The sequence below is a fragment of the Thermobia domestica genome, chromosome 15 (genome assembly GCF_964235325.1).
Source record: "Thermobia domestica chromosome 15, izTheDome1.hap1.1, whole genome shotgun sequence".
Lineage (NCBI taxonomy): Eukaryota > Metazoa > Arthropoda > Insecta > Zygentoma > Lepismatidae > Thermobia > Thermobia domestica.
Genome location: NC_137468.1, coordinates 80,120,626 through 80,139,946, shown reverse-complemented (window position 1 = coordinate 80,139,946; position 19,321 = coordinate 80,120,626). Strand labels below are relative to the sequence as shown.

At 30.2% G+C, this 19,321-nt stretch overlaps 1 protein-coding gene across 9 annotated transcripts in view; it reads right to left on the bottom strand.

The window, feature by feature from the left end:
- Positions 1–19,321, bottom strand: part of LOC145671106 (voltage-gated inwardly rectifying potassium channel KCNH6-like) — a 754,568-nt gene that overhangs the window by 51,294 nt on the left and 683,953 nt on the right. For 4 of the 9 annotated variants that reach the window (XM_081739884.1, XM_081739879.1, XM_081739878.1 and 1 more), the window contains 2 exons: positions 16,615–16,754; positions 7,040–7,126 (listed from right to left, as the gene is read on the bottom strand). In XM_081739884.1, coding sequence (XP_081596010.1) covers positions 7,040–7,126; positions 16,615–16,754 — 227 coding nt within the window. The remainder of the gene's footprint in view (positions 1–7,039; positions 7,127–16,614; positions 16,755–19,321) is intronic. The other 5 variants (XM_081739885.1, XM_081739882.1, XM_081739886.1 and 2 more) reach the window with 3 other exon arrangements.

Genomic DNA, 19,321 nt, shown 5'->3' with positions numbered 1-19,321 from the left:
ACGATTAACCATCTGAGCTCAATAGTTATATAGATAACAGAGCACATGTGAAAAGAATATATACTAACCTCATCGTTTCAAAACTACAGAATATTGTCTGATATGTTCATACGGACACATATTTAATTCATGTTGTACTTACTGAGAAGGTTAGTTTTTTGTTATAGCGCCTCGGGAAATCCGACACGACAGTGTGTTAAGCCTTTACATTAACAATTATAAAATAATAATCGCATAGAAAGAAAATTAAATGATTCAAAGAAAAGAGGAGAAAATAATATGTTACTGCAACATCAATAGATAATTGGGGAAATAAAATAAATCGTATAAAGTTAAAGTATGTATATTTACTCACATTTTATGAAATTGAATAATAAAATCGTTATTTATCTTGAGTGTATATTTTATTTCTACTCAGCTAAATATTTCGTCCTTCTACTATTTTATGGACATCGTCAGGCTGATTTCTAAGAATTTTACTGAACTACTACTATTTATACCTTTCTGGTTTCTTCTATTTTATATACTTATATTTCAAAATTAGAAGAATACATTTGTTAAAAGAACAAATCGGAAGGATTTAAATTGAAGTAGTTCAACAAAATTCTCAGAAATCAGCCTGACGAAGTCCACAGAGGACTAGGGGGAAGAAATATTCAGAATGTTAATGAATACCGTGTCATCAACTTGAAAGGTGATTCTGCACACCAAAATATGAAAATGTTTACATAAATATATGTCGTAAACAGCATAGTTTCCGAGCAATAAAGTGTAATTGTAAGAAAAGCATATTATGTATAGTCATGTCCAAAATGATTGTAGCATATAAATAACTGTCTTGTTATCGGAATATAATTTGATAATGATTTTGTAGAGTACTTTTGATACTGTTACTATGTGTATAATCGGAAAATGTATATTTGTAGTAAATTTCATAGAAAAAGGATTATAAATACCAAAATCAGAATGAGTAAAAGAAAATGTTACTAAATGGAAAAGAAATGTTTTTTTTCGTTATATTGACCGTATTTACTGCGCTTTTGACATGAAATTTACCACATACATGTCTTTACCAATTATACACATTCTAACATTATAAAAAATACCGGGCGAATTGTTATCAAATTATATTCCTACAACAACCTATTTATAGATATGCGACAATCATTTTAAACATGAGTGTACATCCATGCATTTATATATGTATGTGATGTCGTCTACGTTAGAATTACTAAATGCTCGCCATGATGTTACATTTGATTGCGATATCGCCGACAACAAATTCCTATTTCTTAGTGATGTGCCTTCCCGCCATGCTTATTTCGATACATCATTACTTCAAAAACATTTGGAGGTTACTCACGTTCTTTAGTAATCTCTTCCACAAGCATTACGCACCTTGATCTTTTACGGTTTTGGATAGAACATGGTTACTTTCTCTGACAAACACCTGGACCGCCAGGAATGTATAGGTTGATTTTCGAAGAAAGTTGCTTTTCTTTTATTTACGGCAGTTTTCCACTCGGAAACTATATGGTTCTCGATATATGTTTATATGTATATTTGTTCATACTTTGGTATGCAGAATTACCTCTCAAATTTATGACACGGCATTCGTTAACATCCTGCATAGCTGAGTGCAAATATAACGACGCAGCCAAGGTAAAAACAACTTTATTATTTAATTTTATTGTATTAAATATATAGATAGGTTTATTACAAAAATAGGAAAGTTACTCATTACATCAAGTGGAATGGAACTGTTCTATTAAACATGAGTTGAAAAATGATATCGCGCTCATTGCAATACGCAGAAGTCTGTTTACATGGCATTAGCAAACAATATCATTTTTAATTACACGACCCAGTATAAACAAGACTAGACAAATTGTAGCAGTCAGTAGCAGTTGATACGACGCAAATTTTGTACGGCTTCTCGATGGAGGTCTTGAAATACCGTAAAGAACCATTGCCAGAAACTTTTCATATGTATTGTATATTATCACTTTTGTTTACAAAAATTAAAGTAATATAGTGGTACATGAATAGTTCCTATAAATGGTAGCGATGAATGTATTTAGGAAAACTCTACAATAATGAGAGTTGAGAAAAGAAGCATGAGATTAGCACCTACCTAATACAAAAATCGATGTTTGAGAATCGTATGATAAAGAACTGAACAAAGACTAGATCTAAAAGACACTTCCAACCATGAATCAATTTTCTTTTGAAAATTCATTGAGCAAATACGTCTGGACATGGATATTTATTTAAAAATAATGTCTGAAACACTTTTCCTGGGTTTTATAGGTGTCACTCTTTTAAGATTTATTTTTCTGTATAAGGCAGCTGATCAATCCATATTTATTAAAGTCCTTTTATTCAATTCAATGCGAGAATTACCACTCGAAGTTTGTTCCTTCATATGGTATCTTCCTGAATATTTTCATATTTTGCTCTATCGTCAAAATTTGATGATCCACTTCAAAACTATTTTATCTTCAGCCTTCAAGCATATGTAACCGAAATATAATGTATGTGTGCATACTATGTCCAATTAAATGTAATCATTGATTTAAAAATAATTAAAGAAAATATGTTGGACCAATATTAAGGAAGATATTAAAGTCTCTGTAGTTGAACTTACAATGTAGTAAAAGACTAGCTCACCTGAAATGGTGATCGAAATGAACCTAAAATCTAACTATATAGAGTATGTCATCTTATTTTATTTTCTACAGAATGCAATATCATCATTTAATTAAAATATTCTTTAAAATATTGCAAAGAATGTTTTCTCATCTTTTGACTTTGAAAGAAGTATCTTATTTATTTATTTTTATCCAATGTACATCATTATTCCCAAAATCCAATTTCCATATTTTATCCTTTAGACAGTAACAAAAGGAAATGAGTCTGTCTGGATTTGTACATGAGTGAATAAGAGAATTAGGAGAAACTTCAACAATCTTAATCGGATATGTTATGTATCTCAATGTGCTATTACCTGCGAAATCTTCCCCACTTTTTAATTTTTTTATATTCTTTATATACCTTCGTTTTTTTTAATAAAAAATAGCTCTAAACAGAAGGAGCTAGATAACTATGTTTATGAAAAAGATACTTAGCAGTTTTCCTATTTAAATAGTATAAAACAAATCATGTTTCATTTCTGTATGCGATCAAACATTTCTTTGTACATCTAGTTTCCTACTTTCAACGCCAAATTAAATTTAATGGATATGTCTTTTATTCCCCTTCTTCAGAATACAACGTATGTTTATTATAAAGCTATGTCAAACGAGATATTTTAAAGCCTTTTCACGTATAGTTTCTTATTACCAGGAAGCGTTTCTATCCGAGATTGGTCAGTATATATTGTTTGAAAAACATTTTCAGTGAAACATCACAAATAACTGCAGCAAATTCATATTTGTTGTTTTCAGATACAATTTTTCATTGTTGAGTGTCATGGTCAAAAGAATCCCTTAACAATGAGATTTTAGGATTTGATGCACGAAAATACTCTGAAGATTCTTGCTATATAATATAGATTCTCAGTGATAATATATGAAACTCCTAATGACATTCCTTCGTCAGAGCATTCCGAAGTGATTGTAAAGTTGGAATGTTACTGGAGATCATCATCTTCAGCTCGGGTTGTTTTCAACCTTAATATCATAATCGCCACATCAGCCTAATTTTTAATAAGAAAATTATGAACATCATTGCTTTAAAAAATTTGTATTATAAGTGTGTTTAAACATGAAAAACTCTCACTCAAGGTCATACACAAGCAATTGTTTTTTTTTACAGATCACATGGAAGTCTAGAAATACTCGTAATTAATCCTGTAACTCAAAAAAATTTGCATTAATATTCATCTCCTTGACAATCAACAATTCCTGCATTCAAAATTAACTGTGTATATTGGATTTCTATTTCTTCCTATAATTTTGAGAATATTCTGGAAATTAAACGACATCAAGTACTTTCTTCAATGGGTCTAGAATCTTTTTTATAGCCGAAACTTTGCGGTGATACTATTGTAGTTATATCATTTTATAAGCTGCCACGTTTTCACTCGAGTCACGACTCTACTCTTCATATCTAATATTACACATGGACCATCTGTTGTTGGATCAACATATTTGTCCCATGAAATCCTTATCTTTTTATGTACTATGAATATTTTGTCTCCAAATGTTGCCTAAGAATAGCAGTCTTGATAAATCTATTACAAGAAGTGTTGTAATAAAAAAGAGACATGAATATTAAATCTAAAATAGAATTATTCTTGTTTAGTTTCAGTTAATCCGTATTGAATGTGATTATCAACTATTTACATATTTTATATTTCTTCCGCACACAAACTATAACAAAACTAGTTACTAGGACAAGTACTAGACTCCGAATTAATACTAATAGATGATAGCTATTGAGATTCCTTTTTTAAAGTCGTGGATAACTTAATTTTTCAAAAGTACAGCCTGTAACTATGCTTTTACTTTCTACAAAGATAAAAAGAAAAAGTAGTATAAAATAAATATAAATGTATGTTTAAGCTACAATACTTATTGAGGACTCAAGAATATCTAGTTGCAATCACATCCATGAAGAATTTCACGTTGTAATTTCATGAAAACTGATTCCGTTCTATATTCTATATTAAATTAGAGACGGTCTCGGCAATTTATCACCTGAATGCATGAGAAGTCGAGACGGTTAAAGAAGATTCTACTATATGCATTCTAAAACCAAAATTTGAAATAACAAGTTTAACTTCACATGTTTTATTGACAGATGGCTGACAAATCTTTGTATATTAAATAGCTTATTAGAAATACTGGTATTACAAAACTGAGTAGATTTTTAAAAGATTGAAGTCTTAGTGTAGCTCATAGCACTGACATCCTAATTAATTTTTCGAGGTCACAGAGGGTTGCGGATCATTAGGTAGATAGTATTCAAATTTAGATCGTGCTAACTTAAAATCAGATCCTCTCTGTAGCTGATTGTATAGAGTAATAAAATCAAAGCATTTTGTCTAGACATACAACATAAAAATAGTTAATGACATAGAGTTCCCTTCATACTGAAACCTCTAATTATTGTCTACGACAGTCTGTTGACAAATATTCTCTATTGGTGTAAGATAGTAATTTCCCCACATAATTTACGCTCCCAATAAGATTCAAAGAGCAGAATGCAGTACAATAGTACTCGGTACAGGATCAACTGCAGTCCTAAATCATAACATAGTCCCGGATAATATCGTAAATATTGTACCTCTAAATATATGAATCTTCAAGAAACTTTTGACAATTAGCTTAACTGCGATAGTATCTGGAATTTTAGGCTTTGTATCTTAGAGAGTGTTCGTCAGAAATACTTTAGAGCAATAGAAGAATATAAAGGTTCAGAAGGCAAGAGTCGAATAACTTCCTGTTTCGAAATGCATCTGTTGATCAAGAGAATAGCTCATTCTTGTGGTATACGCCAAGTAATCAGACATATACAGTGAAAAAGGAAGCTGGACGAGTAAAACATCTTTCACAGTCAAAATAGTACCTTGAATAAATTTTGGTTACAAAATTATTCAGCACATCTGTTATGGTATGTGTATACAATTACACTTTCAAGTTAAATTTAGATCATATAGTTCATGAGGTTCTGTTTCATACTAAAGTGCAAAATAATACTAATTTACGTTTAAGAAGACAACCGAGATACAATACCAACCTCTTTCATTGGGTCAACAAATGTTTTGAACAAAAATATGAATATTTTCGAAACAACCCTTTGAAGACATAAACCTTCAAACACTTAGTCAGTGTCTTGAATCAAGATGTTCTATTTTTTGGTCTTCCAGATTGAAATTCGTTACTTTCCTTACATTATCTTTAGCTGTCTTGAATATCTGTTAATAACATATTTGTGATGCCTAATCAGAAAGGACAAATCTCTATGTAAACAACAGCTGCAGTGTTAGATATTTAATGATACTACGTACTCAGAAAAGTGCTTAGAAATTGGAAAGCATTGGGAAATTTTCGGAAAGAATTAAAAGAGAATGAAAGTTCTGAGAGATTTTAATGAATTTGAGAAGACATTTGTAAATGTGAATAGAAACAACTATGGAAGGAAATATCTAATTAAGTTAAACAATACTTTTTAATAGATGTGTTGCTTAATACGAGCAAAGAGAAACGATGTATCACAAATTACTTGTTAGGAATATATATACATAACGAAACACATAACAAAGGAATATATATATATATATATATATATATATATATATACTGTGTATATACAAGCAACGTAACTGTTATAGGCATGTGGCACACAACGATTAATAAACAAATAAATAGCCTCGAAGAAAATATACCTGTAGTGGTTACATTTCTTTTAAGACACGTGATAGAACTTAATTAGGCTGGGTGGAATAGTATGTTGTTCATTTTTCATCCACATCGAATATTCTTCATGTTTTATTCACGTATGCGAAACGTTAAATTAGCTCGATTATCTATTTCATATTACTTCATATTGTAAGTTAATGTTACGAATTCCCTTTTCTAATTATTTTGTTTATTCATGTAATTTATTTTTCTATTGTGAATGATAAATGGATTAACATCCATCAATTTTCGTTGTCATTGTCTTATCTTGTGCTAAATCCTATGTAGTTTATTAGGGTCCTTTTACAATGTGACTATATATTGATCGAAAGTAAAGATAAAGGGAAAAATCATTTGTTGTATAATTAAGTAAAATTAATGAATAAAGTAATAATAGTAATAATAATAAGAGAAATTATTGTAGAACGTAAAGCATTACATTCATATTTCAAGATGCTTCAAAAGAGAACAATTTGTTTTTTGTTGCGAAAAAAAGAAAAGTAGGTTTGTATATACAAAACATGGTACTGGAAAGGAAGTATATGGAATACATAAATAAAAAAAATAGATCTAGTCACCACATTGAACAATCAGCACAACACAGCACAACACCATGATTCCAACCACACCCTTACCAGCTTTGATATCAGATTTTTGAAGCTTCTGGTCGGATTTGTGCAAACGAACATCTGTGAAGCTCCGTTTCAACTGGGTGAGCATGCCTGAACATAATGACCTGCATTAGTCTCCAGTTTAAATTACGAAACAACAGGCAGGAAATTAAAGAAAAATAATGGAAAAAAATATTTAAAAAAACTCATGAATAAATCAAAAAAGTTCAAGAAATAAATTGTATTTACCACTTACGCTTGACTGTTATCGTCATTCTGCTTTTAGTTATTTTATATATCTGAAGCACATAGCGTGATGCCAAGTTTTGAGCCTTCCAAACTTAAAATGAAACGAAATCTTTAAGTTTTATGTCCTATGATTATGTCGGCTAGGCTACAGGAGATGGTGATGATGAGAAATGAATGAAATGGGTAATGAAGGAAGTGAAAGGAAACAGGAGAACTTCCAGAAAACCCATGCATACGATGTTTGTCCACCAGAAAGGTCGCTTGGTGCAAGCTAGGATCGAACCAGGGACCTGATGCACTAGAGGTGAACGCCGTACTACTGAGCTACCGCGGCCCCTCCTTTCAAACTTGTTCTTACTTAAAATTGTTAAATACGTATGTATGTCATCTTAGCTCTGTTAGCATCTTAACTTACATATGGATGCATTTTTTTTTTGTTATTGTTGTCGTTGTTGGAAATAAATGGGGGTTTATAATATTCTGATTTTTACTAATTCATTCTTCATATTTATTTAAATATTTCTTGACTTGCAAAAATGAATTTGTATTATGTAGTATAAATTTGCTATTTCTGTTGGAAGTTTAACAACTCTAGCTAAAAGTGTTTAAGAATAATAAGATACTAGTTGAGAAATAAGTGAAAGGTGTGAAGGTCAATGTTTGGTTTTGTTTAATTAATGGGTGTTGACGCCGGAGTTATGTAAACGATGGAGGTTTTCGGTAGTTTATGATAGGAAAAAGAGGACTGGAGTTAGTACTGATGAAATATTATATTATTGTGGAATTAATATTTATAAATGGTGCAGTTAATAAAAGTTAGTGTGAAAGTAAAGTTACATAAAGGTTGGAAGCAGTTACTTGTACTGTAGTAGTGATTGGTGTAATATAATTATAGGGATTATTTTTGAGAACAGTTAATAATAACATTTGTAATAATTAAACTTGCTAAAACAATCCTTTAATAATTCAAGAATATAACAGAATTGGCGTAGTCGGTAGGATTATACTTCACGTTTGAGTGATAAAATGGCTTCTTTTTAACAATTTGGAACCATTTGATATTGATACTGGTAAAATTCAAGTTTATCTCGAAAGATTTGAATAGGTGGCACTTTCTTCAGTTCTACCAAAAGACAGAAAACTTTCCACTTTTCTTGTTGTTATAGGTTTACAAGCTTATGAAGAATTGCGAAATTTAAGTGCTCCTTTAAAACCAAACATTGACCTAACAACGCCTTTCAGTTGTTTTTTTAACTGGCATCTTATAATTCTTAACACTTTTAGTCAGAGCTGTTAAACTCCTAACAATTTCTTTGAAGTACTTTTCATTCATAAGTATTAAAATTATTTACTAAAGAATTTAATTTTTACAAAGTGAGTGGTATCAAAATATCAGTAAACAAAAGTGTAATCTTAAAATATCCATTTGTAATAACTTGGGAAGGAAAAATTACTATACTTAACATCATAAATAAATTTCTCAATTTTTTCTTCCCACAAACTAAACATTTTCCAATGGACAATGTTCAGTAAAAGTGCATAAAGAAGTAAAAAGAATTAATACATATTTTGCGCATAAAGATCATGAATTAAGGCAATATTTCTCAGTTTGAGGCATATACGGCGGGATATTGCTAGGTTGTTTACTTAAATTATCTAAGTAAAATGTATTAATAATACTTTACTAATTTTTGTGTAACAAAAGAACCTAAGTTTTATTTAGATTTTGTATTTAGTTTTATTTATTTATTGTTCTGATAAAGGATTCAGATTGCTTCCTTTCAATATTACTTTTAATTTATACTTCTCCTGCATATGCAAATGTTTAACGCGGGTTACTTGGAAATCAGGTCCAGGTTTTAATTCTGAGTGGTGTACAAAATTTTTTAAATGTCAACCCTGAATTCAAGCTGATTGGATATCTATTCTATTTAATTTAAGAGGTAACGGGATTTTATTTGGAAGTATACTTTTTAAAACTCATTCATTGGCTATGACCTAGTTGAAAGTACGCCATCTTTAGTTCTTTATGTTGTAGTGTTATGCAAATTAATTTACGACAGCTGCTAAATTATTTTTTCCATCATAACCTAAGATAAAGAAATTGTTTTTGTTATGTAGCGTGTATCCTTTAATGCTGTTCTATTGTTTTTAATGCTTGTATAGCCAAAGAATTCACAAAATCTATCATATAATTTGATGGCCAATAGGTTTATGAAAATATATAGAAACGTTGGTACTAGTGTTAAAATGCTGAATTTTGCTCACAAATTTGCAATAAATTTATATCGCTGTAAATTTGACTTGAGATTGATTACTTATCTTTATGATAAGAAAAGATAACTTTGATTTTCTTTCAGCCGGAAATATTGCAAATGCATGACACTTGGGAATAGAATATAGTTATCAATAGATTATTTAATTTTGTTACAAAATACTTCGAAGGAAAATCGGTTTGTTGATACACCCCCAAATAGATTGATTTACTCCTTATGCTAAACTTACCATGAAGTAATTTGACTATTAAAAGTGAAATAAATAGACCGAAAACTTGGCAAGAACGTAGAGCATCAAGTATATAAAATAACTAATAGTCGAGACTGAGGTAAGAGTTGAGCGTAGTTGGTTAATAGAGAACAAAATAATTTATAATTGAAAAATTTTAAAAAAGGAAAAAAAAAAAAAACTGTGTGAAATTAAGAAATATCTTCCTGATGTCTCAACGCTGTTGATAGTTCTTAATTCAAATTTTAATGAACTCCTTGCATCAATTCTCAAACACAAGTATACACACTATTTACTTCAAAATAATAATTATAAAATTAATTAAAAGAAAAAATATTCATAATACATTCCATACTGAACATTCCAGCTACTAACCCAAACTTTCTTTTTTTTTTTTAAAAAAAAAAGGAAAACCAAATAATTCAAACACGTCTTTGACTTGTATTAAAATTCTATTAAGATACACTAAAATATTTACGAAATTTTAGAGAGCACACTGATTATTAACTTAATACTATCATATTATTAAGAATACATAAACACACACTCACACGCACGCACGCACGCACGTGCATACTAAACACCAAAACACACACGTATATATGTTAATTTAAAAAAACAACGTAAATTTTATGAGCATTGCAAAACCATTCAACAAGCACTAGCAGCTAAAAGAAAAAGTACATGTGAGCCAACATGAGATATACCATCAATGGTGAAGAATCGGTTTTTAATTTACGATTCTACAAGTTAGATATGAAAATAAATTTACTTAAAATTTATAGAATACCATATTTTTATGTATCAAGTCAGGACTTCACTTCTCTAAAATACAACTGTCTATTTATTCTACATTGGATTTCGAAATTATGTTTTACTACTGTATTCTACTAGAGTACAAAAAGATAAATGCACACATATTTAAAGTCTAGATTGATAGAAGAATGAAGAAAGACAGTGTTACTCAAATATGATTAAGAAAGGAAAATACAAAAAATAACAACTTTTATATTTTTAAAAGTCTTTACGTAGATAAATATGTAATACTTGAAATGCTGGTTGGTGTTTCTTTCGTGTTTCGTCTGGTTTTAAATCCATTGTGCTTACTTTTCGAAAAATAAATATATATAACAATTGAAATGTTGGTTGGTGTTTCATTCATGTCTTATTTGGTTTAAAATCTACGGTATTCCCTTTTGGAAAGATAGCCATGTAATGCTTAAAATGTTAGTTGGTGTTTCATTTGACTTTAAATCCATTGTGCTCACTTTTCGAAAGATAAACATGTAATATTTGAAATGTTGTTGATATTCATCTATTTTATTTGGTTTTAAATACAGTGTACTTACTTTGTGGAAAAGAAAAATTAAACTGTTTCTTGAAAAAAAAAATGAAATGATTGTTTTTGGTTATGCTCTTTAGTCTAAAGAGACATGATCATGAAAATAAATGAATGTGAAATTAAATTTTTGTGATCTCCCACCGGAAATCGATCCCGGCGTGCATCAAATACACACACGTGGTAGCCATTAGATCAACGGGGAGGGCTATAACTGTTTTCGTTATTGTAGTTGTTAATACATAATTTTTAAACTAAATAAAAACAAAAATGAAACACCAAAAATCATCTGGATTATTAAATTCAAAATAGTTTCTATCAAATGAAATACTGCATAATTAAATGTAATAACAGTTTATATCGAAATGAAATATATTCTTTCATGATTCTTCTAGGTTATTTCTTGTAAGTTAGTATAAACTAATCCTCTGAGATTTAATAGCTCTTCAAAAATGTATTAAGAGTCTCCAATACAGAATGTCAGAAAGAATTTGAAAAGTGATATATCGGGTGTTCAAAAAATGGCGCCCGCGGACTACAAAGCACTATTCTATAAGTCAAAATATAGTGAATAATATATAGAATCGTATACCTTTCGGGTCTTCGTCTGGAGACGCGAATTGCACTATGTGGCAACATCGTAGATAAAGGACCACAGGGAAGATCTACCAATCTATCAAATAGTTACATCGATTCTTTCCAGATGAAAGCTAAAGTCGATATACGTTGACACTAGCACTACTTATTTGTATAACAATCGATGTAAGTGCCTGATGTATTTGTAGAGCAATGCTAATTGCTTCAGGTTAATCTGCGACGTTACCACATAGTGAAATTTTGATTCCCTGTAGTGGCTGAAGGAGGCCCTGGAAAGTATGCCCCTATATAGGATTTTCGGTTTACTTTGACCTGAAGAACAGAGCTCTGTTGTTCGTGGATGCCATTTTTAGAATATTATATATATATATATATATATATATATATATATATATATATATATATATATAGAGAGAGAGAGAGAGAGAGAGAGAGTAATACGTTGTTTAGGTAAATTTTATTTATTTATTTATTTATTTAATTGATAAAAACAAAACAAAGAGTAATCTCTTCCAAAATATTGCAATAGCCATATACGTATCATCATTTGTTTATTAAATGATGATGTAGTTCTTTCATTAATGCACGTTGTTCTTTTCCTCTCTTTCTTGATATATAATATTAATAAATTTCTTCGAACTTTATCAAAATTTCTTCCAAAATTGAGTGTGTAACGTGATAACTTCCTCAACTTATTGGTGGTCCAAAATCTTATATGTAGCTACAAAGTGTGCAACGAGGAGTTACATAATTTTTATTTAAATAGTATACACCAATTATTATTGTAACTGGCAGGTAAATGCAGATACTTGGAGATAAGGTGAAGTTAGTTTTTCAAGTAACATATATTATGTTTTACCTCTATACGCTTTTTATCTAAACACTTTCATCATCTGTCTGATTTCTCATATGTATTACAAAAGTTGCCGCGAGAAAGAGAGAAATGTTGAAATGAGAAATGACTTTAGCATCATATTAATGTTGTTTATCAGAAAATGAGAACTCTGATTCTGAATGTGAAAATAACAGCGATACGCTAACAGTATCACTTGTCTTTGAAGTAAGTATATTAGTGGTAGTTGACACTGAAAATGCTGCAATGTGTTCTAGAAGGTACGACTAAAAAATCTTTGGTATTTTCAAACCTTTAGCTTCTTTGTCTTTACCATCATTTCTTATTTTTGCATTTTTGTGTCACCATTTCGGAAAGGTTCATTCTATAAAAGACAGACTGAAGCTACAAAATCGATATTAAGTCGTTTCATATTTAATTAACACTATCGCCTTCAAAGTTTACCCTGTATTAGCGACACGCCACTGCCAACTTCTTTTCCATGACTGGAACCCCTTCTGGAATGCGTTTACTGGAATCGCTAATAGTTGCTTTAACATTTTTTTAAAACTCTATCTCTGTAACTGACTAAAATTGGCAATAATACCCACTTCAGCAGTAACTTGTACGACAGTTAGGCAACGATTTATGCGGATCAGAGCACGAACATTCTCGACATGGTCAGCATCTGTTGATGTGGAAGGCTTTCTAGGTCTGTGATCTTCTTTCGTCGACTTTCGGCGCAATTTGAAGCGCTTGAATTTCCCGAATTACTGGCTTATGTTTATATAGTCCTTCCTATATACGTATTTAAGTATTTTGAACGTATCTATGCAGTTGTACCCGAGGTCCTAGTACAGTTTTTCACAAGAACATTCCTTAGCAAGACACTCTATTCTATACCATCTGAAAATCCCACACTCAAACTGTAGTATCTGAAAGACTAATCGAGTTGTCACGACGCGTCGAAAGGCATACAGATGCTACAGGACACTGATAGATGCCATGTATTTGCAACTTGCTGTAATAAACGGTTAGTTTGATATTTAATCAACCTCATCTTTGATTGAATACGCATGTACTCAGTTCTTTTATGTATTGCCGTTGTTCATCATGTTATTCTCTTTTAGATGCATTGAATACAAATGTTACTAATACAGAAGTCTCCAAATTCGGAAGCGCACCTTTGTAAGAAGTGTAAGAAAGTGAAGGGACGATAGTACAGGATACTGAAAGATTGTAGTGCATAGGCTAAAGGAGATGAGACGAAGTTGTTTAATGTATCTCATTTTTGAAATCGAACCCGGCCTCACATTCAGAACAGACACTTATGATATTAAATCAATGAGTTAAAAGAATTTGCAAAAGAGAATCAATATTGGAAACCTTAGTATTACTGTAAAATCTAATTGAATGTACTCTTTGTTTTAGTGTTATCAATAAAGAAATAGTTGTACCTCGTGTTAAAACTGTTTCTTCCATTACAACTCTCTCGAAGATACTAACAAATAAGATATACAGAAAGAAAAGAAACAATATCCTACTTATGCTCTTTCTTTTAAGAATCTTCTGTCTTCGTCGTTTAAATTCATCAATTAAATATACGTTCACGCCAAAAGTAGGTCTTCCATTTCTTCTTACGTGTACCATGCACATAATTTTACGGTTTTAATTATATCGCTTTCCTTCCAAGTTAATTAACTATTTAGATAAAAGAGATTAAACAGACACTGCAGTCTATTAAAAGTTTCAGATAATGATTTCCTGTCACGGACTATTCGTTTTGGTTCGTGATTAAAGACAAAAATAAAAATTAAATCACGAGATATAAATTAAAATTTGATTTTCTTATTGTTTAAATACAACTATCACGCAAAGAAGGTATTATATATGTGTGTAATACTTCATAAATCATCACCATCATCATCATCATCATAAGCTTTCTGCTACTTCTTTTTTTCATAAGATTAAGGAACAATATTTAAGAAAATATTTTTTTTTTCTATCGGTATTGTATGACATAATTTTCGTAATTATAAATGTGGAAAGTAAAAATTCCATTACCAAAACACGTTTGCCTCATTATATTACGATTCTGACAGATTCCACTGTTCTTTCAACAAGTGAAAGTAGTACCAGAGTTTTGTCCGGCCAGATTTGCAATTGGGAACACTGTGGATAGGTTGGAATATAATATCAGTCACCACCATTTTCTTCAATATTTCTTCCCTCGTATTTCTTTCTCCCTCTGTCTCATGAAGTTGCAGCGAGATCGCTTGTAGCGTATTTTTAATGTCCGTCTCACAATGTTTGTATCTCATTTTGTGTTTGATTTTCATATCTTTTTATGTCTATATAGTGAGGTAGGTTTTCTGAAAAGCTGTGTAAAATGTTCATGATGTGAAATGTAAATCTGAATAGAATAGAAAGACTATAAATATAGATACAAATAAATAGCTTAGGTGTACCATTTGAATCCATTCCTGCTCATATCCTATATTCTACCGAATTTTATAGTTCTTATTTAGATATTTCTTTACCTTCCTCTGCAACTATGCTAGTTCGTTCTATTAACTACTACTGGAAATCGATCCCGAAACCTCATAGACAGAAGGAATTACTCGTAATAGCCACTCGACAATTATTTCTAAATATTAGAAAGCAATATAAGTGGTGTGAATTAAATAAAAGTTAAAATACCATGAAAACTTTACTGTGACATTTGACGATTATGTTCTGGAGGCTAAAGGAAAGGATGATAAATGTTAGATGGATGATAATAGAAGAAACAGTAGAATTAGAAAAAGGTAGAGAACGGGAGAAGTCTGAGAAAAATCACGGAATAGGTGGTGACCGCCTCAAACTCACTGACCGGAGATACGGAGTCGAACACTCTCCTCAACCAGAGGCGAGCACTATATTATTATCGTAATTCCTCTATGAAGAAGTTGTAGTCAATGATTATCAACATATTCGGCAGCTAGAAACTAGAGGGCTGAGATAGTGTTATAGTCCGAAATCATGACCTTGGATTTGTTTCACTAAATGTTTCGTTAACTAGGCGCTATATTAGAAATTATTAAAATTAGACAAAGTTTCTTGCGTGTCTTTCTTCTAATAAACGGCATCTAATTTACAAAAATCGCTTTAGTAGTGCCTATTTAATTGTTACTAACGCTTAGTTTCCTTTCTTTTGGTATTTAACGTCATTAAAACACCAACTTAGTTTAAAATTAAAACAAGAAATGTTCTGTCTCATATCTTTCCCACGTCTTTCGAAACGGTAAGAATTCGTGAGCTCCCCTGAACTTTTGAAGTAATTTTACAATTCACTAAGTGACTTGTAAATAAAACATAAATTTTAACTATATGTTTAATCACTAAATATTCTTATTGTTGAACTCTGAAAAGAAAACTAATATATTTTGCAAGACGTTCATTTACATCATATACTCTATTTTTCTCCTATACAGATGAAAATTATAATAATTGTAACCATGTGATCACAACAAAGTTCCTGTAGTTTCGTCTACGATCGTTCTAGCTACAGATAAAGCATTGCTTTCAATAGTGGTTCTTGAGGGAAGTCAAACTGGTAAAATATTTAAATTTTATCGCTACAAGCTAAAGAAAGAAAGTTTCACATAGCCTCAGAAAACTATATATAAGGATTAGTATATTTGGTATCCTTAGCTTCTAGCCGATTTTATTTACCGATATTTACCGATATGATTTCACTTAAGAATCACCACTGAATATTTACCGATATGATTTCAGTTAAGAATCACCACTGAATATTTTAAAAATAAATGAAATCACATTAATCTACTCATTAAAACATTCTTACAGTGTTAACACTTACAGTATTAAGTGTGAGTATGAGTAATCACACAAACTATATATAAACACAGAATGTGTTGCAGGTAACACTTAATAAAGTGGAAAAGACTGAAAATTACAACCGTGAAAGTTAAAGAAGAAAATTGTGTTGAATAACAAATATACCGCATGTTCTGCTCTAATATACATACAGAACACTCAATATAACACCTTTAACGGGAAAGAAACTGCCTCTACCTGCAATTGAGTTAAGAGTCGTTGACCGTGGTCTTTCGTCGTCTCCAAACTCCAAATTTAAAGGTGTCACATCTTGGCCAGCTTTCTCCGGGGAGAATTCCAGAATTCCATGTCCGGACTTCTCGCTGGAAAATAAAGAACTAATTATAAGTTCTAAAGAATGTTACATAATTAGAAGTTTATTAACGACAGATGATATTATTATTATTATTATTATTATTATTATTATTATTATTATTATTATTATTATTATTATTATTATTATTATTATTATTATCATCATCATCATCATCATCATCTAAAACAGACCTGTTGCAGTTCTTGATCTACGAAATTCTTTGTCGTGTTCTCAAGTAGAAGATGTTTAGTAAAAATGTTTTGAACTAGACAATTTACTAAAATCAAAATCTTTTACCAGTGTTCGGACAAATACGCGCCTATTTTTCAATATATATCAAGATTTAAATGTATTGTCCGTTGCTTTTAAGTAAAGGTATAGTAAAAATAGTACCCACTTTTAAAACATAAATATTTAATGTACCTCTTATATGTCTGATCCATTTTTGAGAGTGTACTTTGATTACAGACCTCCACACTACAGATACACACTCTAACTTTGGTCTTATTAAAACCTTGTACAACAAAACATATGCGTTGATATTATTAAATATCTATATTGTGTTAAAAAAAAAAAAGCTTAAAAGTTTCGTTGTAAATCTACACATCAATTTTATATGCTCATGAAACAAAAGTCTTTCTTCAAATGCTCCTAGTAAATTCTAAGTCTTATATTTTAAATATTATTTTTTTTCTATATTTACACCATTTACACGGTGTCTAGTTACCATATAATTTGTTTTTCTGGTATACAGTATTTTCGTTTTACTTACATTAACAGATATTTCAGTTTTATTATCCCTAGTTGACTGCTACTTGTAAGGAACTTTGGAGACTATCATATTACAAATAGAATAATAGTCAACAAAACAATGGATATAGATTATCATCAAGTTATAGTAATATGTACCAACCTTCGTCTACATCTATATGAATATGCAGAGTATGGATAAAGTGATAGTCGAAATTCGCAGAATAAACAGAATGCTAAAACTATAAAATAATAATAATAAAAAAAAATTTTAGTAAGTGTAGATGAAGAAACGATTCCTTTCAAAGATCTTGGACTTGGAATACTGGCCAATTTGACTTTTAAATTGGTAATAAATAACACAATAAAACTCAAATGAAAGTTAAGGAAACGAGGAACTGTGGGATGATATACATGTAAGAAGAGACAGTAAATGGTCAAAATGAACTAGATAAATTTAATGAACAAAAACTCAGCCTCATCAGAATTGAACTCTGTCATCAAAGACTTCAATAATTTCTTTGCTTTACGATATGATAACTATACGAATTTGGTTGAAATTCAAATACAGTAAACTACAAGCAGCAGTTATAAATGCACAAAATAATGTCTACAAGAGTAAAACTAATTGACACCAAAAACATCAAGTCAAGAAGTACCCGAGCTGTAAGATAAATTAAATTTATATATATATATATATATATATATATATATATATGGAGGGACAGAACAGCAGACAGTTGAAACAAAACAGAGATTGCAATACTTAAAATTACGAACTTTTCGCGAAATATTGGAATTTTCTTAGAAGCAGACACTGGAGAAAGAAATTTAAAGATCCATGTGTAGAAACATTTAAATACAGTAAAGATAAGGAAAATAATAATGGTAATATGCAAACTGTAAATAAGTGTACAAAATTACTAATATAAAAGCAGTATAGTACATTCATAGAGGAAAATAAATTTATTTTTACACCGAAGCAAATGTAAACATTCAAATATTTGCTGAGTTTTTGTTGAGGTTATGATCCAAAAATAAATTACAAACAGAATGAGGTAAATGTTCTGAATAATATTAGACAGGTGAAATAACATGATATATTAAATATTTCAATGTGTAATCATTGTATAAATCTGAAAAATGTATAGATTTTACCTGGGAAGATTATGTAATCATCATAACAGAAGTAAATGATGTTACGCAAAATGAGACTGAAAATGCCACTTTTAACTATATGAATACAATAAATAAGGAGAATTATATCAATTTTGTTATCTTGATTATCTTACAAACTTCTGGATTACAAGATTATGGATTATATTTTTATAATAGACATAAAGATATTTTTAAAATAGTAAACATGAATTTGAAAAAAAAACAATGAAGCATGTAGAAGTGAATTGCTTAATTTTGACATATAATTACTAAATGTTCTGATAATGTTTGGCTGATATCACTAGAAAAGAATAAATTGCGTATAATTTGAATTTTCTGAACAGAATTTTCTTACTACTAGGCTCAAAAATGTAGAATTAAGACAATGATTTAAGAAATGTATCTCAATCTGAAGCAATCATTAAAAGTGTATTTAATATATTAAAAATGCCATATTTTAATAATTTAAAAAGGAAAAGACTAGAAGGAGATAATTTCCACAATGGAGCTTAAGTTGTTTTCTGGATACATGATTTAATCGATTTACTATATACAGGGTGTTTCAAAACAACACCAACAACGTTTGGAAGGTGATTCCTGACACCAAAATAAGATGAAAATTATAGACCAACCTGGGTGCACAAATGCTTCATTTCGGAGTTATAGGCTGTCGAAAACATG